General features: G+C 45.5%; 1 protein-coding gene and 1 long non-coding RNA gene across 3 annotated transcripts in view; both read left to right on the top strand.

Annotated features, from left to right (window-relative positions):
* The window catches only part of gria1a (glutamate receptor, ionotropic, AMPA 1a), a 252,731-nt gene extending 242,460 nt beyond the window's left edge, over positions 1-10,271 (top strand). For both annotated transcript variants that reach the window (XM_055888385.1, XM_055888384.1), the window contains exons 15-16: positions 3,046-3,180; positions 9,469-10,271. In XM_055888385.1, the coding sequence (XP_055744360.1) occupies positions 3,046-3,180; positions 9,469-9,663 (330 nt within the window). In that variant the 3' untranslated portion in view covers positions 9,664-10,271. The remainder of the gene's footprint in view (positions 1-3,045; positions 3,181-9,468) is intronic.
* A 1,304-nt stretch (positions 10,272-11,575) lies between these two features.
* LOC129827485 (uncharacterized) lies at positions 11,576-18,941 on the top strand. Its single transcript, XR_008755180.1, has 2 exons — positions 11,576-13,947; positions 15,220-18,941. It is a non-coding gene; the product is annotated as an uncharacterized LOC129827485 (long non-coding RNA).
* The last annotated feature ends 7,480 nt before the right edge of the window (positions 18,942-26,421 follow it).

The raw sequence follows: 26,421 nt of genomic DNA, 5'->3' as shown, positions 1-26,421 counted from the left end.
AGACAGGCAGAGAACACATAGCTGTTGTCAGCAGAGTGGTCTCTGAAAGCAGACAGGCAGACAACACATAGCTGTTGTCAGCAGAGTGGTCTCTGAAAGCAGACAGGCAGAGAACACATAGCTGTTGTCAGCAGAGTGGTCTCTGAGGGCAGACAGGCAGACAACACATAGCTGTTGTCAACAGAGTGGTCTCTGAAAGCAGACAGGCAGAGATCACATAGCTGTTGTCAACAGAGTGGTCTCTGAAAGCAGACAGGCAGACAACACATAGCTGTTGTCAGCAGAGTGGTCTCTGAAAGCAGACAGGCAGAGAACACAACAAAAAACAGCGCCCTACGGCTCCACGATGGGACTGAGGTGTGTCTGCAATGGCAACCTAATTCGAGAGAGAGACAGAGAGAGAGAGAGATTTTGATTTAAATGATGGACCCTGTGAAGGGCTCAGACCACTCTTAACCCCTCACCCCTGGCTCCTAACATGACCTTGGCTCCTTCTCTGTCTGTGGATGTGACCCCTATGGATCCAATGCTCCTCTTGTTGCCAGGCCCTGAAACACCTCTCCACACCAGCCTGCCTGGTCTGGCTGTACCCTCTCCAGTGGGAGAGGTGCACCCCACCCAAAACTTATAAAACCTACAGATACTATTTAGCTAGCAACCCCTTAGCCTCACGTGCCAGCCTGATCCTGTTCAACCTAGCAACCCCTTAGCCTCGCGTGCCAGCCTGATCCTGTTCAACCTAGCAACCCCTTAGCCTCACGAGCCAGCCTGATCCTGTTCAGCCTAGCAACCCCTTAGCCTCGCGTGCCAGCCTGATCCTGTTCAGCCTAGCAACCCCTTAGCCTCGCGTGCCAGCCTGATCCTGTTCAGCCTAGCAACCCCTTAGCCTCGCGTGCCAGCCTGATCCTGTTCAGCCTAGCAACCCCTTAGCCTCGCGTGCCAGCCTGATCCTGTTCAGCCTAGCAACCCCTTAGCCTCGCGTGCCAGCCTGATCCTGTTCAGCCTAGCAACCCCTTAGCCTCGCGTGCCAGCCTGATCCTGTTCAGCCTAGCAACCCCTTAGCCTCACGAGCCAGCCTGATCCTGTTCAGCCTAGCAACCCCTTAGCCTCACGAGCCAGCCTGATCCTGTTCAGCCTAGCAACCCCTTAGCCTCGCGTGCCAGCCTGATCCTGTTCAGCCTAGCAACCCCTTAGCCTCGCAAGCCAGCCTGATCCTGTTCAGCCTAGCAACCCCTTAGCCTCGCGTGCCAGCCTGATCCTGTTCAGCCTAGCAACCCCTTAGCCTCGCGTGCCAGCCTGATCCTGTTCCGCCTAGCAACCCCTTAGCCTCGCGTGCCAGCCTGATCCTGTTCAACCTAGCAACCCCTTAGCCTCACAAGCCAGCCTGATCCTGTTCAGCCTAGCAACCCCTTAGCCTCGCGTGCCAGCCTGATCCTGTTCAGCCTAGCAACTCCTTAGCCTCGCGTGCCAGCCTGATCCTGTTCAGCCTAGCAACCCCTTAGCCTCGCGTGCCAGCCTGATCCTGTTCAGCCTAGCAACCCCTTAGCCTCGCGTGCCAGCCTGATCCTGTTCAGCCTAGCAACCCCTTAGCCTCGCGTGCCAGCCTGATCCTGTTCAACCTAGCAACCCCTTAGCCTCACGAGCCAGCCTGATCCTGTTCAGCCTAGCAACCCCTTAGCCTCGCGTGCCAGCCTGATCCTGTTCAGCCTAGCAACCCCTTAGCCTCGCGTGCCAGCCTGATCCTGTTCAGCCTAGCAACCCCTTAGCCTCGCGTGCCAGCCTGATCCTGTTCAGCCTAGCAACCCCTTAGCCTCGCGTGCCAGCCTGATCCTGTTCAGCCTAGCAACCCCTTAGCCTCGCGTGCCAGCCTGATCCTGTTCAGCCTAGCAACCCCTTAGCCTCGCGTGCCAGCCTGATCCTGTTCAGCCTAGCAACCCCTTAGCCTCGCGTGCCAGCCTGATCCTGTTCAGCCTAGCAACCCCTTAGCCTTGCGAGCCAGACTGATCCTGTTCAGCCTAGCAACCCGTTAGTCCTGCGAGCCAGACTGAGCTTCCGAGCATACAGTAAATTAAATGATTAAGCTTGCAATATCAGGCTGTCTCGCGAGGCTAGCAACCCCCTACACCCAACATAACCCTAAAGCAGAATCAGGGAGTTTGATAATGATCCGATTGTCTTGACCTGCATGGTTTCTCACCGCTGAGAAGAAAGCAACGACCTCAACCCTCCTCAACCCACAACCCCAGCATGATAACCAGAGTTTATCTGTTAGAAATAGAGAATACATCTACTTTAATGTTCTAGATGGATATATAATGTAGACCAACATGATAACGGGCCATCCCACAATATGTGGGTTAAAGTGAATTTAGACTCTTTGCCTGTTAAATGAATGCTGCATGGCTGCATGGATACATGGATCTTATGAGGATTTGACTCAAGTTTTATTTTCATGAAAAATCCACTTTATCTAAACCCCCTCAGAAATAAAGAAAGGAAATGTATATAACGTTAGACTAGCTCTTCAAGTATTATCTATGTATCTGAGTACGGAGTGAGTGGGTTATTTACGATGTCACGTTAGTTTCAAACAATAGTTTGTTTCTTAATGAAGCCAGGGTGTTATATTAGTAGTGGGAAGTTGCACGTGTTGTTTAGTGAATATTATCTTGTCTACCTGTATTTCCTTTGGGTTAGTTAACTAAGCAGGGTTTGGGTTAGTTAACTAAGCAGGGTTTGGGTTAGTTAACTAAGCAGGGCAGAACTGTTATGTGTTTTCTGAGAGACCTGACACAATTCTGTCTGTCTGTGTGTGTGCGCGTGTGTACCACATGTGTTTGTCTCTGTGCATGCTGTTTCTATGTGTTTTTACATGTTTTCTATGTATGGTGTCATTGTGTGTGTGTGTGTGTGTGTGTGTGTGTGTGTGTGTGTGTGTGTGTGTGTGTGTGTGTGTGTGTGTGTGTGTGTGTGTGTGTGTGTGTGTGTGTGTGTGTGTGTGTGTGTCCTCCCCTCTCTCCTTCTTACCCCGTCTCTCCCCCCCAGGATAAGACAAGTGCGTTGAGCCTGAGCAACGTGGCCGGAGTATTCTACATTCTGATTGGAGGGCTGGGCCTGGCCATGCTGGTGGCGTTGGTGGAATTCTGCTACAAGTCGCGAACCGAGTCTCAGAGAATGAAGGTGTCCACCGCGCGAGCCGCCGCATCCGCCGCTCAGACCTTTCAGTGCTCAGCCTTAGACACAGGGGGCGCTACCGCTCCTTACACAGAGCTGCAGAGCTACGGCCTGTACTCCAACAACACTGTTAAGATATAAGAGAGAGAGAGAACAGACAGAGGACACGGGGTAGGAAACTGTGATACCATGATGATGATGATTGATGATGTTGATATCATCTGCCTCTTCCTCACCCCTCCCTCCCCCCTCCCTCCCTCCCTCCCTCCCTCCAGCCATCTAACCATGTGATCACAGTAGACCCACCTGTAGCACCTCACTACTTCTCAACCGCGACGCAAACGCTCTACCTCTGTACCTCCCTCTTTACCCTTTAACCTCTGTCTCTTTCTCTCTACCTGTCTCTGCCTGTCTCTTTCTCTCTACCTGTCTCTGTCTGTCTCTTTCTCTCTACCTGTCTCTGGCTGTCTCTTTCTCTCTACCTGTCTCTGGCTGTCTCTTTCTCTCTACCTGTCTCTGTCTGTCTCTTTCTCTCTACCTGTCTCTGTCTGTCTCTTTCTCTCTACCTGTCTCTGGCTGTCTCTTTCTCTCTACCCGTCTCTGTCTGTCTCTTTCTCTCTACCCGTCTCTGTCCCTAACTCCTCTCCTCTCCTCTCCCCTTCCTCCCCTTCCTCCCTCCTTCCTCTCCCCTCATCCCTCTCTCCTCCCTCCTCTCCCCTTCCCTCCTCTCCTCCATACTCTCCCTCCCTCCTCTCTCCTCCCCTTCCCTCCTCTCCCCTCCTCCCTCCTCCTCCCTCCACTGCTGACTCTATGTGTTGTAGTGCAGGTCTATTGTAGTAGAATCATGTCTATGTCCCCCCCTCCCCTCCCTCGCTCATTTCCCCTCCTCCCTCTCTCCTCTTCCCTCCCTCTCTTTTCTCCTCTCCCCCTCCCTTCCTCCCTCCGCCTTCCCTCCTCTCCTCTCCCCCCATCCCTCCCTTCCTCCTCTCCCCTCCTCCCTCCTTCCCTCCTCTCCTCTCCTCCCTACTCTCCCTCCCTCATCTCCCCTCCTCCCTCTGCTTATCTCCTCTTCTCCCTCCCTCCACTCCTTCCCTCCTCCCACCCTCTCCCCCCTCCTTCCTCCCCCCTCCTCCCACCCTCTCCCCTCCTTCCTCCCTCCATCATCTCCTTCCCTCTTCTCCTCCCTACTCTCCCCTCCCTCCCTCCGTCTCCCCCTCTCCCTCCCTCTCCTCTCCTCGCTGACTCTATGTGTTGTAGTGCAGGTCCATTGTAGTAGAATCGTATCTATGTCCCTCACTCCTCTCCCCTCCCTCCCTCACTTCCCTCCCTCCCTCATCCCCTCCCCTCCTCTGATGACTCTATGTGTTGTAGTGCAGGTCCATTGTAGCAGCATCCTATCTATGGCCCTCACTCCTCTCCTCTCTCTCCCTCTGTCTCCCCCTCCCTCTCCTCTCTCCTCACTCCCTCCCTCCCTCCTCCCTACTCGCCCTCTCACCTCCCTCCCTCCTCTCCTCCCTACTCTCCCTCCTCTCTCCTCCCTCCCTCCTCTCCTCCCTACTCTCCCTCCCTCCTCTCCCTCCCTCCTCTCCTTCCCTCCTCTCCTCCCCCCTCATCCCTCCTCTGCTGACACTTTATTTGTTTTGTGCAGGTCCGTTTTAGTAGAATCATATCTATGTCCCTCCCTTCCCTTCTCTCCTCTCCCTACTCTCCTCTCCCTCCCTCCGTCTCCCCCTCTCCCTCTCGCTCCTCTTCCCCCCTCCCCCCTCCAACCTCTTCCCTCCTTCCTCCTTCCCTCCTCTCCTTCCTCCTCTCCTCCCTACTCTCCCTCCTCTCTCCTCCCTCCCTCTTCTCTTTCCCTCCTCTCCTCCATCCTCCTCCCTCCTCTGCTGACTCTGTGTTGTAGTGCAGGTCCATTGTAGTAGAATCATATCTATGCCCCTCCCCTCTCTCCCTCCATCATCTCCCCTCCATCCCTCCTCTCCTCCCTCCTCTCCCTCACTCCCCTCCCTCCTTCCCTCCTCTACTCCATACTCTCCCCTCTCCCCTCCTCCCTCCATCCCTCCTCTCCTCTCCTCCCTACTCTCCCTCCCCTCCCTCCCTCCTCTCCTCCATACTCTCACCTCCCTCCTCTCCCCTCCTCCCTCCCTACTCTCCTCTCCCTCCCTCCTTCCTCTCCTCCCTACTCTCCTCTCCCTCCTCTCCTCTCCTCTCTCCCTCCTTTCCCCTGCCTCCCTCCTCTCCTGTCCTCCCTCTCTCCTCCCTCCTATGCTGACTTTAATGTGTTGTAGCAGGTCATTGTAGTAGCATCCTATCTATGTTGCCACTGCTGTAACAGAGATGATAAAAACAGAGATGATAGATTTAGGATTATAAATGATAGATGCTAGATTCTATGGTATACCTCTCAGTCAAATCAGCTGTTTGGACAGATAATCCAGGTTTACAACTAAAGGCTGATATGTGGTAATGAACAATAGGTTGACTGACACTAGTTATATTATTACAACCTGAGAGCAGCTCTAGAACATCACACACACACACACACACACACACTCACACCACACACACACACACACCACACCACACACACACCTACTCACACCACACATACACACATCACACCACACACACACACACTCACATCATTAGCTCCACTTTCAGCCCCACTGGCTTTTATTTTATTATGCTGTAGCTCAGAGCAATAAGGCCAAAGAGAGACCATCGCTGCCCTCTCCTCTCTCCCTGCAAATTGGGGGTGTGATGCTTGTGGGCTATCAGAAGGGTTTACCGCTCCGCACCAGTAACAGTCAGTAGCTAGATAAAGACAATGAAGGATAACACTGTGACTGCTAACAGCTCATTGTCTGTGTCCCAAATGGCACTCTATACCCTGTACAGTGTGCTACTTTTGACCGGAGCCCATAGGGTGCACTACATAGGGAATATGGTGCACTATATAGAGAATAGGGTGCACTACATAGGGAATAGGGTGCACTGTATAGAGAATATGGTGCACTATATAGGGAATAGGGCGCACTGTATAGGGAATAGGGTGCACTATATAGAGAATAGGGTGCACTGTATAGGGAATATGGTGCACTATATAGAGAATAGGGTGTACTATATAGGGTGCCATTTGGGACATTAACATTGTCTGCCAAACACTTACCATCATAATAGAGACATGTGGGTTTCTTCTAGCCTGTTCATAGATGCCTGTAGGTAGTTACACATTCATTCACAAAACTATTATTGTTAATATATTCCAGTATTCCTGTAGACAAATCAAATACGAGGTGATCAAATGGAGGGCTGTTGATTTAACAAAGACCTTGTGGTTGAAACGTCAGCGGTTACACATAATATAATACAACATTATTCTACTGTATTACAATACTATGATAGTTATATTTTATTATTATATTACACCAGCCTATCCTCTTGTCTTTGTTAGAGTCTAAATCCCCAGGAGATACGTACACTATTTACCTGGTAGGACTAACCTCTGTTTAGGTGACCAGTATTACTGAGACCCCATAGACAGTATTTACCTGGTAGGGCTAACCTCTGTTTACGTGACCAGTATTACTGAGAGCCCATAGACAGTATTTACCTGGTAGGACTAACCTCTGTTTAGGTGGCCAGTATTACTGAGAGCCCATAGACAGTATTTACCTGGTAGGGCTAACCTCTGTTTAGGTGGCCAGTATTACTGAGAGCCCATAGACAGTATTTACCTGGTAGGCTATCCTCTGTTTACGTGACCAGTATTACTGAGAGCCCATAGACAGTATTTACCTGGTAGGACTAACCTCTGTTTAGGTGACCAGTATTACTGAGAGCCCATAGACAGTATTTACCTGGTAGGACTAACCTCTGTTTAGGTGGACAGTATTACTGAGAGCCCATAGACAGTATTTACCTGGTAGGCTAACCTCTGTTGTAATAGCTGTCGCTCTCCTCATCCTCAGATGAGGTGAGGAGAGAAGGATCTTCGGACCAAAATGCGGAGTCAGGGAAATAAGCCATTTTTATTACAAATACGACGTAGACTAAACAAAACAAAACACTTTCAAAACTTACAAAATAACAAAACGACGTTGACGCAACCTGAACATAAACTTACATAGACAAACGTAAACTCACGAACAGGAACGGACATCGAAACATACGAACAGCCAAACAGCTCCAAAAGTGAATACATCGAAACAACACGAAGACATCACAGGAGACAATCACCCACAAACAAACAGTGAGAAATGCCCTACCTAAATATGACTCTTGATTAGAGGAAAATGCAAACCACCTGCCTCTAATCAAGAGCCATACCAGGCAAACCGAAACCAACATAGAAACAGATAACATAGACTGCCCACCCAAAACACATGCCCTGACCAAAAACACATAAAAACTAACATAAATAGGTCAGGACTGTTACATCTGTTTAGGTGACCAGTATTACTGAGAGCCCATAGACAGTATTTACCTGGTAGGGCTAACCTCTGTTTAGGTGGCCAGTATTACTGAGAGCCCATAGACAGTATTTACCTGGTAGGGCTAACCTCTGTTTAGGTGACCAGTATTACTGAGAGCCCATAGACAGTATTTACCTGGTAGGGCTAACCTCTGTTTAGGTGACCAGTATTACTGAGAGCCCATAGACAGTATTTACCTGGTAGGGCTAACCTCTGTTTAGGTGACCAGTATTACTGAGAGCCCATAGACAGTATTTACCTGGTAGGGCTAACCTCTGTTTAGGTGACCAGTATTACTGAGAGCCCATAGACAGTATTTACCTGGTAGGGCTAACCTCTGTTTAGGTGACCAGTATTACTGAGAGCCCATAGACAGTATTTACCTGGTAGGGCTAACCTCTGTTTAGGTGACCAGTATTACTGAGAGCCCATAGACAGTATTTACCTGGTAGGACTAACCTCTGTTTAGGTGGCCAGTATTACTGAGAGCCCATAGACAGTATTTACCTGGTAGGGCTAACCTCTGTTTAGGTGGACAGTATTACTGAGAGCCCATAGACAGTATTTACCTGGTAGGACTAACCTCTGTTTAGGTGGCCAGTATTACTGAGAGCCCATAGACAGTATTTACCTGGTAGGACTAACCTCTGTTTAGGTGACCAGTATTACTGAGAGCCCATAGACAGTATTTACCTGGTAGGACTAACCTCTGTTTAGGTGACCAGTATTACTGAGAGCCCATAGACAGTATTTACCTGGTAGGGCTAACCTCTGTTTAGGTGGCCAGTATTACTGAGAGCCCATAGACAGTATTTACCTGGTAGGGCTAACCTCTGTTTAGGTGGCCAGTATTACTGAGAGCCCATAGACAGTATTTACCTGGTAGGGCTAACCTCTGTTTAGGTGACCAGTATTACTGAGAGCCCATAGACAGTATTTACCTGGTAGGGCTAACCTCTGTTTAGGTGACCAGTATTACTGAGAGCCCATAGACAGTATTTACCTGGTAGGGCTAACCTCTGTTTAGGTGACCAGTATTACTGAGAGCCCATAGACAGTATTTACCTGGTAGGGCTAACCTCTGTTTAGGTGACCAGTATTACTGAGAGCCCATAGACAGTATTTACCTGGTAGGGCTAACCTCTGTTTAGGTGACCAATATTACTGAGAGCCCATAGACAGTATTTACCTGGTAGGACTAACCTCTGTTTAGGTGGCCAGTATTACTGAGAGCCCATAGACAGTATTTACCTGGTAGGGCTAACCTCTGTTTAGGTGGACAGTATTACTGAGAGCCCATAGACAGTATTTACCTGGTAGGACTAACCTCTGTTTAGGTGGACAGTATTACTGAGAGCCCATAGACAGTATTTACCTGGTAGGACTAACCTCTGTTTAGGTGACCAGTATTACTGAGAGCCCATAGACAGTATTTACCTGGTAGGACTAACCTCTGTTTAGGTGGCCAGTATTACTGAGAGCCCATAGACAGTATTTACCTGGTAGGACTAACCTCTGTTTAGGTGACCAGTATTACTGAGAGCCCATAGACAGTATTTACCTGGTAGGGCTAACCTCTGTTTAGGTGACCAGTATTACTGAGAGCCCATAGACAGTATTTACCTGGTAGGACTAACCTCTGTTTAGGTGGACAGTATTACTGAGAGCCCATAGACAGTATTTACCTGGTAGGCCTAACCTCTGTTTAGGTGGACAGTATTACTGAGAGCCCGTAGACAGGATGTATGCATGGCTGTGACTGTCGTCTTGTCTTGGTGTCCAACTCTGTTGCCCTCTTCTCTCTCTCTGTTATCTGCAGCAGAACGTCAACAACGCCATGCCCTGTTCCACCATGACCAGAATGAGCGGGAACGGGAACGGGGGAGGAGGAGGTGAAGGTGAAGGTGGAGGAGAGAACGGACGCATCCTAACTCACGACTTCCCTGAAACAGTCCAGACTCTCCCCTGCATGAGCCACACCGCCAGCATGGGGCTCAGCGCCTCCGGCATGTGATCACATGACTTGGCACAAGGGGCTGAGCAGGAGACTCACTCATAGACCTTACAAAGATGGCCACATTAATGGTGACATTGACCTTATGAACATGGCACTCTTTCTGAACCGTTTGTTTGTGTGGCGGCTGCGTGCTGTGTGTCGGAGACAGACTTCAATACTACTGCCAAATGCACTCTGAAATCACTCACTACAAACAGGGGAAACAGAAAAGGAGATGAGGAAAAAATTTTGAAAAAGGAGCCATTGTTGGGACGTGATGTTTTTTGTTTCTTTTATTATGATTTTTTTGGAAAAAGGTGTTAATTTCTGTGTTAAAAAGAGACCTATACGGTAAATGCCGCCTGCCCTGCCTTGACCTTTTCTGCCCTGCCCTGCCCTTTTCTGACCTGCCCTGACCTTTTCTGACCTGCCCTGACCTTTTCTGCCCTGCCCTGCCCTTTCCTCCCCTTTCTGCCCTGCCCTGTCCTTTTCTGCCCTGACCTGCCCTTTTCTGCCTTGACCTTTTCTGCCCTGCCCTGACCTTTCCTCCCCTTTCTGCCCTGACCTGCCCTTTTCTGCCTTGACCTTTTCTGCCCTGCCCTGACCTTTCCTCCCCTTTCTGCCCTGCCCTGACCTTTTCTGCACTGCCCTGACCTTTTCTGCCCTGACCTGTCCTTTTCTGCCCTGCCCTGACCTTTTCTGCCCTGCCCTGCCCTTTCCTCCCCTTTCTGCCCTGCCCTGTCCTTTTCTGCCCTGACCTGCCCTTTTCTGCCTTGACCTTTTCTGCCCTGCCCTGACCTTTTCTGCACTGCCCTGACCTTTTCTGCCCTGACCTGTCCTTTTCTGCCCTGCCCTGACCTTTTCTGCCCTGCCCTGACCTGACCTTTTCTGCCCTGCACTGCCCTGACCTGACCTCTTCTGCCCTGACCTTTTCTGCCCTGCCCTGCCCTTTCCTCCCCTTTCTGCCCTGCCCTGTCCTTTTCTGCCCTGACCTGCCCTTTTCTGCCTTGACCTTTTCTGCCCTGCCCTGACCTTTTCTGCACTGCCCTGACCTTTTCTGCCCTGACCTGTCCTTTTCTGCCCTGCCCTGACCTTTTCTGCCCTGCCCTGACCTGACCTTTTCTGCCCTGCACTGCCCTGACCTGACCTCTTCTGCCCTGACCTTTTCTGCCCTGCCCTGCCCTTTTCTGCCCTGACCTCTTCTGCCCTGCCCTTTTCTGCCCTGACCTCTTCTGCCCTGACCTGCCTTGACCTCTTCTGCCCACCCTTTTCTGCCCTGCCCTTTTCTGCCCTTTTCTGCCCTGACCTCTTCTGCCCTGCCCTGCCCTGACCTCTTCTGCCCTGCCCTTTTCTGCCCTGCCCTGACCTCTTCTGCCCTGCCCTGACCTCTTCTGCCATGCCATCCCCTGCACTTTTCTGCCCTGCCCTTTTCTGCCCTGACCTCTTCTGCCCTGACCTGCCTTGACCTCTTCTTCCCTGCCCTTTTCTGCCCTACCCTGCCCTGACCTCTTCTGCCCTGCCCTGCCCTGACCTGCCCTGACCTCTTCTACCCTTCCCTTTTCTGCCCTCCCCTGCCCTTTTCTGCCCTGCCCTGACCCCTTCTGCCCTGACCTTTTCTGCCCTGCCTTGACCTGCCCTGACCTGACCTCTTCTACCCTGCCCTGACCTTCTCTAACCTGAGCTGTGGCCGTTCTCTTGTCTACTGACTGTCTGTAAAATCTCAGTTCACTACCTACTCTCTCTGACCATTTACTTAGTGATGACGGATCACAAAATGGGGGTTTCTTTGTGTCTTTGCACAGCTAAAAGACAATAATGATAATAATGCTGATTGATTATTATGGTCATTTGATATGTGTGTCTCTGGTTTCTCTCGTGTGTTTTGGACAGTTACATATGCTATATTGGAAAGGCATCAGCAGGGCAGGGTAGCCTAGTGGTTAGAGCGTTGGGCTAGTAACTGAAAGGTTGCAAGTTCAAATCCCCGAGCTGACAAGGTACAAATCTGTCGTTCTGCCCCTGAACAAGGCAGTTAACCCACTGTTCCTAGGCCGTCATTGAAAATAAGAGTTTGTTCTTAACTGACTTGCCTAGTTAAATAAAAAAAAATAAAAAAAGGTTAAATGTAAGTCGCTCTGGATAAGAGCGTCTGCTAAATGACTTAAATGTAAAATGTAAATGTAAATGTAACTGGAACACAAGCATATCAAGCACCAATGCAGTATTATAATACAGACATGAATAATCATGCACAGAGCTCAGTCATTCCTGGCCTCTCTGAACCATCTGCTGACAGTCATTCCCGCAGAGACTGATCCCTGTATAGGTATTGATTTAATTTGTCCTGATCTCACAGGTTAAAGACGTTTAAATTGATGCTTAGCCAGCTGTGTCGTGTTCTCCTCAACAAACATGTTTTACTGCTACACCATACCTTGTGTGTCTGTGGTCGACAGACACACACACTATCACATTATTAAACTACCTAGAATGATTGGTACTGCTAGATTTGGAAGTGAGGAAGTATTGACGGACATGGTTAGAACTTGACAAAGTACCAGAGATTAACACCATTGATTTCTTCAGTGGCTCCACTGTATTATTTTGTAGAGAGAGTAGTCATTTTGGAACACAGCCTAACTGACAGAGGAAAGAGGCATGACTTACGCACAGAAACCCCTGCTTGATTTACACGTTCACAGTCAATCAGCCTTTGGCGATCGTTAATGGAAACCATGGAAACGGTGGCTACCACCATGGCAACCAATCTTGTTTCTCTCTCAGTAGTTTGTTATTTTATGACAGAGGTTATTCAGTATTGTTTGATGTTTAGGTCATTGTACGTGTTGCTGTGGCCTATAGGGCTGGCAGCAGAGAGACGCCTCGTTAGGATACTGGAATCAGAGTCAGAGACAGCCTGCCTACAGCTACAAAGGGAGCATTTGCTAGCTACACTCTCCAGCTCTGGCTCTGTTTGTGTGGGTCTCTGCCATAAAGATAGTGTTCAACACGGACGCAGCTGTCAGACTGTTTCTGCCATAGCCATAGTGCTAAACATGGAACAACCTTTCTCTTGAACATGTTTGACAGTGAAGACAGATACTGGGCAGAGACTGCTTACATCAAATATATCTCATCTCTCCATCCACTATGTATATAAAAGGGTTGATTCTTCTTCTCTACTGCAGTGAAACTTGTTATTCTTCACTGACCCAATCTGCCTCTCTCTGCCTGACTCTGTGTGATGCTTCTGTTCTTCTTCTTCTCCTTTAGTTCTTCTTCTCCTTTAGTTCTTCTTCTCCTTTAGTTCTTCATCTTCTCCTTTAGTTCTTCCTCTCTTCTCCTTTAGTTCTTCTTCTCCTTTAGTTCTTCTTCTCCTTTAGTTCGTCCTCTCTTCTCCTTTAGTTCTTCCTCTCTTCTCCTTTAGTTCTTCCCCTCTTCTCCTTTAGTTCATCCCCTCTTCTCCTTTAGTTCATCCCCTCTTCTCCTTTAGTTCTTCCCATCTTCTCCTTTAGTTCTTCTTCTTCTCATTTAGTTCTTATTCTCCTCCTTTAGTTCTGCCTCTTCTCCTTTAGTTATTCCTCTCTTCTCCTTTAGTTATTCTCCTCCTTTAGTTCTGCCTCTCTTCTCCTTTAGTTCCTCTTCTTTTCCGTTAGTTCTTCTTCTCCTTAGGTTCTTCCTCTCTTCTTTAGTTCTTCCCCTCTTCTCCTTTAGTTCACCCCCTCTTCTCCTTTAGTTATTTCCCTCTTCTCCTTTAGTTATTTTTCTTCTCCTTTAGTTCACCCCCTCTTCTCCTTTAGTTATTTCCCTCTTCTCCTTTAGTTATTTTTCTTCTCCTTTAGTTCATCCCCTCTTCTCCTTTAGTTCTTCCCCTCTTCTCCTTTAGTTCAGCCTCTCTACTCCTTTAGTTATTCTTCTCCTTTAGTTCTTCCTCTCTTCTCTAGTTCTTCTTCTCCTTTAGTTCTTCCTCTCTTCTCTAGTTCTTCTTCTTCTCCTTTAGTTATTATTCTCCTTTAGTTCTTCCTCTCTTTTCCTTTATTTTTTCCCCTCTTCTCCTTTAGTTCATCCCCTCTTCTCCTTTAGTTCTTCCCCTCTTCTCCTTTAGTTCAGCCTCTCTACTCCTTTAGTTATTCTTCTCCTTTAGTTCTTCCTCTCTTCTCTAGTTCTTCTTCTCCTTTAGTTCTTCCTCTCTTCTCTAGTTCTTCTTCTTCTCCTTTAGTTATTATTCTCCTTTAGTTCTTCCTCTCTTTTCCTTTATTTCTTCCCCTCTTCTCCTTTAGTTCATCCCCTCTTCTCCTTTAGGTCTTCCCCTCTTCTCCTTTAGTTCTTCCTCTCTTCTCCTTTAGTTCTTCCCCTCTTCTCCTTTAGTTATTCCTCTCTTCTCCTTTAGTTCTTCTTCTCCTTTAGTTCTTCCTCTCTTCTCCTTTAGTTCTTTTTCTTCTCCTTTAGTTCTTCTTATTCTCCTTTAGTTCTTCCCCTCTTGTCCTTTAGTTCTTCCTCTCTACTCCTTTAATTCACCCCCTCTTCTCCTTTAGTTGTTCCTCTCTTCTCCTTTAGATCTTCTTCTCCTCTAGTTCTTCTTCTCCTTTAGTTCTTCCCCTCTTCTCCTTTAGTTCTTCCTCTCTACTCCTTTAGTTCACCCCCTCTTCTCCTTTAGTTATTCCTCTCTTCTCCTTTAGTTCTTCTTCTCCTTTAGTTCACCCCCTCTTCTCCTTTAGTTGTTCCTCTCTTCTCCTTTAGATCTTCTTCTTCTCCTTTAGTTCTTCCCCTCTTGTCCTTTAGTTCTTCCTCTCTACTCCTTTAATTCACCCCCTCTTCTCCTTTAGTTGTTCCTCTCTTCTCCTTTAGATCTTCTTCTCCTTTAGTTCTTCTTCTCCTTTAGTTCTTCCCCTCTTCTCCTTTAGTTCTTCCTCTCTACTCCTTTAGTTCACCCCCTCTTCTCCTTTAGTTGTTCCTCTCTTCTTCTTTAGTTCTTCTTCTCCTTTAGTTCTTCCTCTCTTCTCCTTTAGATCTTCTTCTTCTCCTTTAGTTCTTCCTCTCTTCTCCTTTAGATCTTCTTCTTCTCCTTTAGTTCTTCTTATTCTCCTTTAGTTCTTCCTATTCTCCTTTAGTTCTTCCCATCTTCTCCTTTACTTCTTATTCTTCTCCTTTAGTTCTTCTTCTTCTCATTTAGTTCTTCTTCTCCTTTAGTTCTTCACCTCTTCTCCTTTGGTTCTTCTCCTCCTTTAGTTCTGCCTCTTCTCCTTTAGTTATTCCTCTCTTCTCCTTTAGTTCTTCTCCTCCTTTAGTTCTGCCTCTCTTCTCCTTTAGTTCCTCTTCTTTTCCGTTAGTTCTTCTTCTCCTTAGGTTCTTCCTCTCTTCTTTAGTTCTTCCCCTCTTCTCCGTTCGTTCATCCCCTCTTCTCCTTTAGTTCTTTCTCTCTTCTCCTTTAGTTCTTTTTCTTCTCCTTTAGTTCATCCCCTCTTCTCCTTTAGTTCTTCCCCTCTTCTCCTTTAGTTATTTTTCTTCTCCTTTAGTTCAGCCTCTCTTCTCCTTTAGTTATTCTTCTCCTTTAGTTCTCCTCTTCTCCTTTAGTTCTTCCTCTCTTCTCTAGTTCTTCTTCTCCTTTAGTTCTTCCTCTCTTCTCTAGTTCTTCTTCTTCTCCTTTAGTTATTATTCTCCTTTAGTTCTTCCTCTCTTTTCCTTTATTTCTTCCCCTCTTCTCCTTTAGTTCATCCCCTCTTCTCCTTTAGTTCTTCCTCTCTTCTCCTTTAGTTCTTCCTCTCTTCTCCTTTAGTTCTTCCCCTCTTCTCCTTTAGTTCTTCCTCTCTTCTCCTTTAGTTCTTCTTCTCCTTTAGTTCTTCCTCTCTTCTCCTTTAGTTCTTCTTATTCTCCTTTAGTTCTTCCCCTCTTGTCCTTTAGTTCTTCCTCTCTACTCCTTTAGTTCACCCCCTCTTCTCCTTTAGTTGTTCCTCTCTTCTCCTTTAGATCTTCTTCTTCTCCTTTAGTTCTTCCTCTCTTCTCCTTTAGATCTTCTTCTTCTCCTTTAGTTCTTCTTATTGTCCTTTAGTTCTTCCTATTCTCCTTTAGTTCATCCTCTCTTCTCATTTAGTTCTTCCTCTCTTCTCCTTTAGTTCTTCCCCTCTTCTCCTTTAGTTATTCCTCTCTTCTCATTTAGTTCTTCTTCTTCTCCTTTAGTTCTTCCTCTCTTCTCCTTTAGTTCTTCCTCTCTTCTCTTTTAGTTTTTCTTCTTCTCCTTTAGTTCTCCTTCTCCTTTAGTACATAATCTCTTCTCCTTTAGTTCTTCTTCCTCTCCTTTAGTTCTTCCTCTCTCCTCATTTAGTTCTTCCTCTCTTCTCTTTTAGTTCCTCTTCTTCTCCTTTAGTTCTCCTTCTCCTTTAGTTCATCCTCTCTTCTCCTTTAGTTCTGCTTCTTCTCCTTTATTTCATCCTCTCTTCTCCTTTAGTTCTTCTTCTCCTTTAGTTCATCCCATCTTCTCCTTTAGTTCATCCTCTCTTCTCCTTTAGTGTTCTTCTCCTTCAGTTCTTCCTCTCTTTTCTAGTTCTTCTTCTTCTCCTTTAGTTCATCCCCTCTTCTCTTTTAGTTATTCCTCTCTTCTCCTTTAGTTCATCCCCTCTTCTCCTTTAGTTCTTCCTCTCTTCTCCTTTAGTTCTTCACCTCTTCTCATTTAGTTCTTCCCCTCTTCTCCTTTAGTTCTTCCCCTCTTCTCCTTTAGTTATTCCCCTCTTCTCCTTTAGTTCTTCCCCTCTTTTCCTTTAGTTCTTCCTCTCTGCTCCTTTAGTTCTTCCTCTCTTCTCCATTAGTTATTTTTCTTCTCCTTTAGTTCAGCCTCTCTTCTCCTTTAGTTATTCTTCTCCTTTAGTTCTCCTCTTCTCCTTTAGTTCTTCCTCTCTTCTCTAGTTCTTCTTCTCCTTTAGTTCTTCCTCTCTTCTCTAGTTCTTCTTCTTCTCCTTTAGTTATTATTCTCCTTTAGTTCTTCCTCTCTTTTCCTTTATTTCTTCCCCTCTTCTCCTTTAGTTCATCCCCTCTTCTCCTTTAGTTCTTCCTCTCTTCTCCTTTAGTTCTTCCTCTCTTCTCCTTTAGTTCTTCCCCTCTTCTCCTTTAGTTCTTCCTCTCTTCTCCTTTAGTTCTTCTTCTCCTTTAGTTCTTCCTCTCTTCTCCTTTAGTTCTTCTTATTCTCCTTTAGTTCTTCCCCTCTTGTCCTTTAGTTCTTCCTCTCTACTCCTTTAGTTCACCCCCTCTTCTCCTTTAGTTGTTCCTCTCTTCTCCTTTAGATCTTCTTCTTCTCCTTTAGTTCTTCCTCTCTTCTCCTTTAGATCTTCTTCTTCTCCTTTAGTTCTTCTTATTGTCCTTTAGTTCTTCCTATTCTCCTTTAGTTCATCCTCTCTTCTCATTTAGTTCTTCCTCTCTTCTCCTTTAGTTCTTCCCCTCTTCTCCTTTAGTTATTCCTCTCTTCTCATTTAGTTCTTCTTCTTCTCCTTTAGTTCTTCCTCTCTTCTCCTTTAGTTCTTCCTCTCTTCTCTTTTAGTTTTTCTTCTTCTCCTTTAGTTCTCCTTCTCCTTTAGTACATAATCTCTTCTCCTTTAGTTCTTCTTCCTCTCCTTTAGTTCTTCCTCTCTCCTCATTTAGTTCTTCCTCTCTTCTCTTTTAGTTCCTCTTCTTCTCCTTTAGTTCTCCTTCTCCTTTAGTTCATCCTCTCTTCTCCTTTAGTTCTGCTTCTTCTCCTTTATTTCATCCTCTCTTCTCCTTTAGTTCTTCTTCTCCTTTAGTTCATCCCATCTTCTCCTTTAGTTCATCCTCTCTTCTCCTTTAGTGTTCTTCTCCTTCAGTTCTTCCTCTCTTTTCTAGTTCTTCTTCTTCTCCTTTAGTTCATCCCCTCTTCTCTTTTAGTTATTCCTCTCTTCTCCTTTAGTTCATCCCCTCTTCTCCTTTAGTTCTTCCTCTCTTCTCCTTTAGTTCTTCACCTCTTCTCATTTAGTTCTTCCCCTCTTCTCCTTTAGTTCTTCCCCTCTTCTCCTTTAGTTATTCCCCTCTTCTCCTTTAGTTCTTCCCCTCTTTTCCTTTAGTTCTTCCTCTCTGCTCCTTTAGTTCTTCCTCTCTTCTCCATTAGTTCTTCCTCTCTTCTCTAGTTCTTCTTCTCCTTTAGTTCTTCTTCCCCTTTAGTTCTTCCTCTCTTCTCCTTTAGTTCTTCCTCTCTTCTCCTTTAGTTCTTCCTCTCTTCTCTAGTTCTTCTTCTTTTCCTTTAGTTATTATTCTCCTTTAGTTCTTCCTCTCTTCTCTAGTTCTTCTCCTTCAGTTCTTCTTCTTCTCCTTTAGTTCTTCCTCTCTTCTCCTTTAGTTCATCCTCTCTTCTCCTTTCAGTTCTTCCCCTCTTCTCCTTTAGTTATTCCCCTCTTCTCCTTTAGTTTTTCCCCTCTTCTTCTATAGTTCTCCCTCTCTTCTCCTTTAGTTCTCCCTCTCTTCTCCTTTAGTTCTCCCTCTCTTCTCCTTTAGTTCTTTCTCTCTTCTCCTTTAGTTCTCCCTCTCTTCTCCTTTAGTTCTCCCTCTCTTCTCCTTCAGTTCTCCCTCTCTTCTCCTTTAGTTCTTCCTCTCTTCTCCTTTAGTTCTTCCCCTCTTCTCCTTTAGTTCTTCTCCTTTAGTTCTTCTTCTCTTCTCCTTTAGTTCTTCCTCTTTTCTCCTTTAGTTCGTTAGTGTTGTATTGATGAAGGCACAGCACAAAGTGAGTCCTTGGCAGACGGTTTCGTCTCAAGAGAAGGTGATGTTTTATATGCCCTAACAGATTTAGAAAAATACATTCAATGTTTGTTTCGTATAGAGAGTTTGAGAGCTGCAAAAAAAATGGTGTTTCACACTTTGAAAAAGTGTAGAAAAAGCAGCTGTTGAATAATGCGTAGACAATGTTTTAACCAATTAAAAGTAAATCTTAAGCCAATATAATTTTGACATTTTAATTAAAGGGATGTCCGGTTGCTGTTTCATTTGGTGTTTCAGACTGAACAACATTTGACTTTTCTTCTTCATTTTTTCTTTTTTCAAAAGTTTTAATACAAGAATATGAAGGGTTATGATATAAAGGGATTATTTAGTTTGTTCACCTGAAAACCTCACGGTATAGTTTTTTTATACATCACTACTGAAAGATGTTGCTGAATAAAACATTTATAAATACATGAAGATCATTCATGAATAAGAGAAAAGACAAATCAACTTTTGAGAAATAAACGTTTTCTAAGCAAAGTGTCTCTGAAGAAAGTCATCATGCTTTTTGTAACAGAATAAAGGAATCAACTATGTAAGTATGTTTGTTATTTTATTTCAGTGTACAAACCGTTAGGAACACCTTCCTAATATTGAGTTGCACCCCCCTTTCCCCTCAGAACAGCCTCAATTCTGTTCTGGTCACTGAGTGCACAAAACATTAGGAACACCTGCTCTTTCGATGATGGAGTGACCAGATGAATCCAGGTTAAAGCTATGATTCCTTATCGGTGTCACTTGTTAAATCCACTTCAATCAGTGTAGATGAAGGGGAGGAGACAGGTTAAAGAAGGATTTTTAAGCCATGAGACAATTGAGACAGATTGTGTGTGTGTACCATTCAGAAGGTGAATGAGCAAGACAAAATATTTAAGTGTTTTGAACAGGGTATGGTAGTAGGTGCCAGACACAGTGGTTTAAGTGCTTTTGAACAGGGTATGGTAGTAAGTGCCAGACACAGTGGTTTAAGTGCTTTTGAACAGGGTATGGTAGTAGGTGCCAGACACAGTGGTTTAAGTGCTTTTGAACAGGGTATGGTAGTAGGTGCCAGACACAGTGGTTTAAGTGCTTTTGAACAGGGTATGGTAGTAAGTGCCAGACGCAGTGGTTTAAGTGCTTTTGAACAGGGTATGGTAGTAGGTGCCAGACACAGTGGTTTAAGTGCTTTTGAACAGGGTATGGTAGTAAGTGCCAGACACAGTGGTTTAAGTGCTTTTGAACAGGGTATGGTAGTAGGTGCCAGACACAGTGGTTTAAGTGCTTTTGAACAGGGTATGGTAGTAGGTGCCAGACACAGTGGTTTAAGTGCTTTTGAACAGGGTATGGTAGTAGGTGCCAGACACAGTGGTTTAAGTGCTTTTGAACAGGGTATGGTAGTAGGTGCCAGACACAGTGGTTTAAGTGCCTTTGAACAGGGTATGGTAGTAGGTGCCAGACACAGTGGTTTAAGTGCCTTTGAACAGGGTATGGTAGTAGGTGCCAGACACAGTGGTTTAAGTGCTTTTGAACAGGGTATGGTAGTAGGTGCCAGACACAGTGGTTTAAGTGCTTTTGAACAGGGTATGGTAGTAGGTGCCAGACACAGTGGTTTAAGTGCCTTTGAACAGGGTATGGTAGTAGGTGCCAGACACAGTGGTTTAAGTGCTTTTGAACAGGGTATGGTAGTAGGTGCCAGACACAGTGGTTTAAGTGCTTTTGAACAGGGTATGGTAGTAAGTGCCAGACACAGTGGTTTAAGTGCTTTTGAACAGGGTATGGTAGTAAGTGCCAGACACAGTGGTTTAAGTGCTTTTGAACAGGGTATGGTAGTAGGTGCCAGACGCAGTGGTTTAAGTGCTTTTGAACGGGGTATGGTAGTAGGTGCCAGACACAGTGGTTTAAGTGCTTTTGAACAGGGTATGGTAGTAGGTGCCAGACACAGTGGTTTAAGTGCTTTTGAACAGGGTATGGTAGTAGGTGCCAGACACAGTGGTTTAAGTGCTTTTGAACAGGGTAGGGTAGTAGGTGCCAGACACAGTGGTTTAAGTGCTTTTGAACAGGGTATGGTAGTAGGTGCCAGACACAGTGGTTTAAGTGCTTTTGAACAGGGTATGGTAGTAGGTGCCAGACACAGTGGTTTATGTCAAGAACTGCAGCGCTGCTTTTCACGCTCAACAGTTTCCTGTGTGTATCAAGGATGGTCCACCACCCAAAGGACATCCAGCCAACTTGACACAACTGTGGGAAACGTTGGAGTCAACATGGGCCAGCATCCCTGTGGAACGCGTTCCACACCCTGTACAAGTCTATTCCCCGACGAACTGAGGCTGTTCTGAGGGCGAAAGGGGACGAAATTAAATATTAGGAAGGTGTTCCTAATGTTTTGTACACTCCAGTATATATTATATATATAACAATGGAATAAGGAATAGGTATATTTTCACAATTGAGGATTCCTTACCTTATGAATACACAGATTGGATCATTTTCCTCATGTTCATGTTTGCTTACATGACTGTTTGATTGTAATCCCTCTACTGTATCTAACCTGCTTCAGGACATTTATATGGGAAAACACCCTCATGGTTTATAACTCTTGTTCCTAGCATGATGCTCATTTCTTTAAATAATTGACATAAGTGTGCGTTTAACCTCATTTCTGGGGAGAGAGCTGCTCAGTGCCTTTGGCACTGTGCAACCATGCAGCCAATGATATTGTGATGTGTGTGTCATTATCACAGATATATTAATACTGCATGGGGAAGCCCATCAATGTGAAGAAAAGAGGCCTGCTGCACTCTCTTTCAGAGCATTATACAAAATCTAAATGTCAACTGTGACTATTTCAAATGACAACTGGTCCCTTTTTCACCTTTTTAATGAGCTCATATATCCTTTATCTAACCAGGGGAGTCACACTGAGATCTCTCTGTATACTGTGGGGCTGTTTTAGGGAAGAGATACAAGGTATACCGTTATTGTAACTCACAGTACTGTACAAACCTAAACGCATCACCAACACTTTGACATGTGGAAGGGAATGGTGATGATGAAAGGATGTTGGGTAGCTGTGTGGGTGTTTGTATGTGTGCACATTTGCCGACCGCTTCTGTTTTGCACCCTGTGATTATAGTACCATCATCAGCCCCCGTAAACGCTCTCCTGCTGACGCTCTGTCTGTCTGTGTGTCTGTCTGCGTGTCTGTGGTGAGGCTCTATAATTATGAACCGTTTCCTGCACACAAATGCTTGTTTACTATCCTGTGAGAGGTCTTCTGGTCCCCACAGGGATAGTAAAACCAAACATATGCAGACACACATACGAACACACAGACACACACACAAACATTAGAAGTTCATTCATTAATGTTGTTGTATCTCACTAAGTAGCCAGTCAATAGTTATTGTATCTCAGTAAGCAGCCAGTCAATGGTCATTGTATCTCAGTAAGTAGCCAGTCAATGGTCATTGAGGTGTTATTGTATCTCAGTAAGTAGCCAGTCAATGGTCATTGAGGTGTTATTGTATCTCAGTAAGTAGCCAGGGGAGAACTACAGTAAACTCCTGCTGCGTCTCATTCTCAAGAGACTGAAACCACATAGAGATACATGGAGGGAGGGAGGGAATGAGGGAGGGAAGAAGGAAGTAAGAAAGAGATGAGAAAATGAGAAAGGGGAGAGAAGAAGAGAGAGGGGGGAAATGGAACAAAAAAAACAGGGAGAGAGAGAGAGACCATCTCAGTATAGACGGGAGCGTGATTGGAAGTGAGGGTTGGTTAATTGAGTCCAGGTGTAGATCACACACACACTCATCCTCACATTAGACCAGAGTGCGCACACACACACACATCTTTCCTCCCGTGGAGAACAGTTAATGGCTGAGAACTGACATCCCTCTTCATCGAACTGTCAGCTGTCACATCCTCCTCATCCTGGTCCTCCTCCTATTATCATCCCCTATTCTCCTCATCCTGGTCTTCCTCCTATTATCATCCCCTATCCTCCTCATCCTGGTCTTCCTCCTATTATCATCCCCTATCCTCCTCATCCTGGTCTTCCTCCTATTATCATCCCCTACTCTCCTCATCCTGGTCTTCCTCCTATTATCATCCCCTACTCTCCTCATCCTGGTCTTCCTCCTATTATCATCCCATATTCTCCTCATCCTGGTCTTCCTCCTATTATCATCCCCTACTCTCCTCATCCTGGTCTTCCTCCTATTACCATCCCAAATTTTCCTCATTCTCCTCTCATCTCTTCCCCTCCTTCTCTTCTTTTATCCTACCACCTTCCTCTCTTCCTATCCTCTTCTTCCTCTCCTCTCATCATCCAGGGTGACAGGGACAAAATGTATGTTTCAGGAGACGAGGCTGTCTGTAGTGGTTACAGACTTCATCCTGTCAATCTCAATAACAGAAAGTAGTGTTTTCTGTTCGGTACAGACTGTAAGGTCTACTCATATGTATTCAGGGCAGAGCACTACTGCACTGCTAGACAACACAATCACTATGGAGGACTTAACTATTCACTACTGCCCTGCTAGACAACACAATCACTATGGAGGACTTAACTATTCACTACTGCCCTGCTAGACAACACAATCACTATGGAGAACTTAACTATTCACTACTATACTGCTAGACAACACAATCACTATGGAGAACTTAACTATTCACTACTGCACTGCTAGACAACACAATCACTATGGAGAACTTAACTATTCACTACTGCACTGCTAGACAAGACAATCACTATGAAGGACTTAACTATTCACTACTGTACTGCTAGACAACACAATCACTATGGAGAACTTAACTATTCACTACTACCCTGCTAGACAACACAATCACTATGGAGGACTTAACTATTCACTACTGTACTGCTAGACAACACAATCACTATGAAGGACTTAACTATTCACTACTGCACTGCTAGACAACACAATCACTATGGAGGACTTCACTATTCACTACTGTACTGCTAGACAACACAATCACGATGGAGAACTTAACTATTCACTACTATACTGCTAGACAACACAATCACTATGGAGAACTTAACTATTCACTACTGCACTGCTAGACAACACAATCACTATGGAGGACTTAACTATTCACTACTGTACTGCTAGACAACACAATCATGATGGAGGACTTAACTATTCACTACTGTACTGCTAGACAACACAATCACTATGGAGGACTTAACTATTCACTACTGTACTGCTAGACAACACAATCACTATGGAGAACTTAACTATTCACTACTGTACTGCTAGACAACACAATCACTATGGAGAACTTAACTATTCACTACTGTACTGCTAGACAACACAATCACTATGGAGAACTTAACTATTCACTACTGTACTGCTAGACAACACAATCACTATGGAGAACTTAACTATTCACTACTATACTGCTAGACAACACAATCACTATGGAGGACTTAACTATTCACTACTGTACTTGTAGACAACACAATCACTATGGAGGACTTAACTATTCACTACTGCCCTGCTAGACAACACAATCACTATGGAGGACTTAACTATTCACTACTGTACTGCTAGACAACACAATCACTATGGAGAACTTAACTATTCACTACTATACTGCTAGACAACACAATCACTATGGAGGACTTAACTATTCACTACTGCACTGCTAGACAACACAATCACTATGGAGAACTTAACTATTCACTACTGTACTGCTAGACAACACAATCACTATGGAGGACTTAACTATTCACTACTGCACTGCTAGACAACACAATCACTATGGAGGACTTAACTATTCACTACTGCACTGCTAGACAACACAATCACTATGGAGGACTTAACTATTCACTACTATACTGCTAGACAACACAATCATGATGGAGGACTTAACTATTGTATTACGCTGGAAGCACTCTGGTTTGTCTACATTTTATCCCTACCATACGCTTTCTGTCTCTCCCTCTGTTTCTCTCTTCTGTTTTCTCAAATATCTCTCCCTCGTGTTTTCATTATTCTGTCTGTGAAGACAGGTAACGTTTGAGTGAGTACTCCTCTGATTTAAGCCGTGTTGTTACAAATGGGAAAGGAAAGGAAATTCATGTCTGTGAAGACGCTGTTGCCATGTTAAACTTAGACAATGAAAACCATTCCAGTGGTCGTGAAGAAAGCATTGTCGTTTTAACTTGATTGATTTATAGAATTTTCAGATTAGAGTACAGTGACTATCATGCGCATAGACAGACGCATGCACACGCACAGACACACACAAACGCCTGAATGATGGTGAGCTTACCTTCGCAGCAGTAAATAGCAAGGTAAATATTTTATCCAAAGCTGTCTTTTCCTCAGGGCAGTCTAAATGGTTTATTTGGTGGAAATTCACACACACACACACACACACACACACACACACACACACACGCCTGAAGCATGATGGTGAGCTCGCTTCACAGCAGTTTAGTAATCCAGACAGATGTCAGGTCCTGTACATCGTAGAGACGTAAAGCCTGAACCTGTGTCTCATATCTCTGTCTTACAGACTAGCAACTTCCTCTTTCCTCTCTTTCTTCCCTCTAATACTCATCTTAATACATTACCCATTGATTTGTGACATTATTCTGTTTCATTATACACTGGAGGAAAAGTCATTCTATTATGATACGTTTGTTCATATATCCAAAGCGTCACAGGATGGTGTTCCAACCATCCCAATTAGACTTGAAGCCTGGAGAGTAGAAACAGCCAGGAGACTGAGAGAGGCTGCACAGCACCCTTCATCCCTCTATTCCCCCATCTGTCCATCCATGTGTGGATGGGGGCCAGGGGAAGAAGATGGATGGAGGAGGTAAATGGGTACTGGAGAGTGTGAGCGAGAGAGCGAAGGACAGACAGCGAGAGGTGGAGAGTGAAGTAGGGTGAGAAAGGGAGATCCAGAAAGCGAGGGAGAGAGTGGGAGGAAAGAGAGAGGGATAGAAATAGAGATGTATGGTGGTTTACATTGTTCCAGACATGATGACAGATGATGAAATTACAGAGCAGGCCTAGTTGGAGTGGCGATCAAACTGCAGGCGGCTGATTGGACGGCCCGGTCGACCCCAGCCAATCACAGAAGCAGATGGGGTCAGTGCAAAGACACAGGAAATAGCTCCCATTTAAATGCAATATCTCATCCAAAGGAGCTAGAAAACCTTCCGTTAGATGACCTCTGTTCAAAGACATGGTTATATTGTCCATAACATCCCTTTTAATTGTATTTTTGGCAAAGCAGAATGCTTTTTGGTAGATTGTAAATATTCGAGGGCACTGCATCTCAATGCTAGAGGCGTTGCTACAGACACCCTGGTTCGATTCCAGGCTGTATCACAACCAGCCGTGATTGGGAGTCCCATAGGGCGGCACACAATTGGCCGGGTTTGGCCTTCATTGTAAATACAAATTTGTTCTTAATTGACTTAGATAAAGGTTACATTTCAAATATATATATAAACTCAGCAAAAAAAGGAAGGACCCTGTCTTTCAAAGATAATTCATAAAAATCCAAATAACCTCACAGATCTTCATTGTAAAGGGTTTAAACACTGTTTCCCATGCTTGTTCAATGAAGCATAAACAATTAATGAACATCACACCTGCGGGACAGGTACAGGATGGCAACAACAACTGCCCCAGTCACACCAGGAACACACAATCCCTCCATCAGTGCTCAGACTGTCCGCAATAGGCTGAGAGAGGCTGGACTGAGGGCTTGTAGGCCTGTTGGAAGGCAGGTCCTCACCAGACATAACCGGCAACATTGTCGCCTATGAGCACAAACCCACCGTTGCTGGACCAGACAGGACTGGCAAAAAGTGATCTTCACTGACGAGTCGCGTTTTTGTCTCACCAGGGGTGATGGTCAGATTCGTGTTTATCGTCAAAGGAGTGAGCGTTACACGGAGGCCTGTACTCTGGAGCGGGATCGATTTGGAGATGGAGGGTCCGTCATGGTCTGGGGCGGTGTGTCACAGAATCATCGGACTGAGCTTGTTGTCATTGCATG

This window comes from Salvelinus fontinalis, chromosome 29 (assembly GCF_029448725.1).
Source record: "Salvelinus fontinalis isolate EN_2023a chromosome 29, ASM2944872v1, whole genome shotgun sequence".
Taxonomy (NCBI): domain Eukaryota; kingdom Metazoa; phylum Chordata; class Actinopteri; order Salmoniformes; family Salmonidae; genus Salvelinus; species Salvelinus fontinalis.
This window is presented reverse-complemented; position numbering and strand designations above follow the sequence as displayed.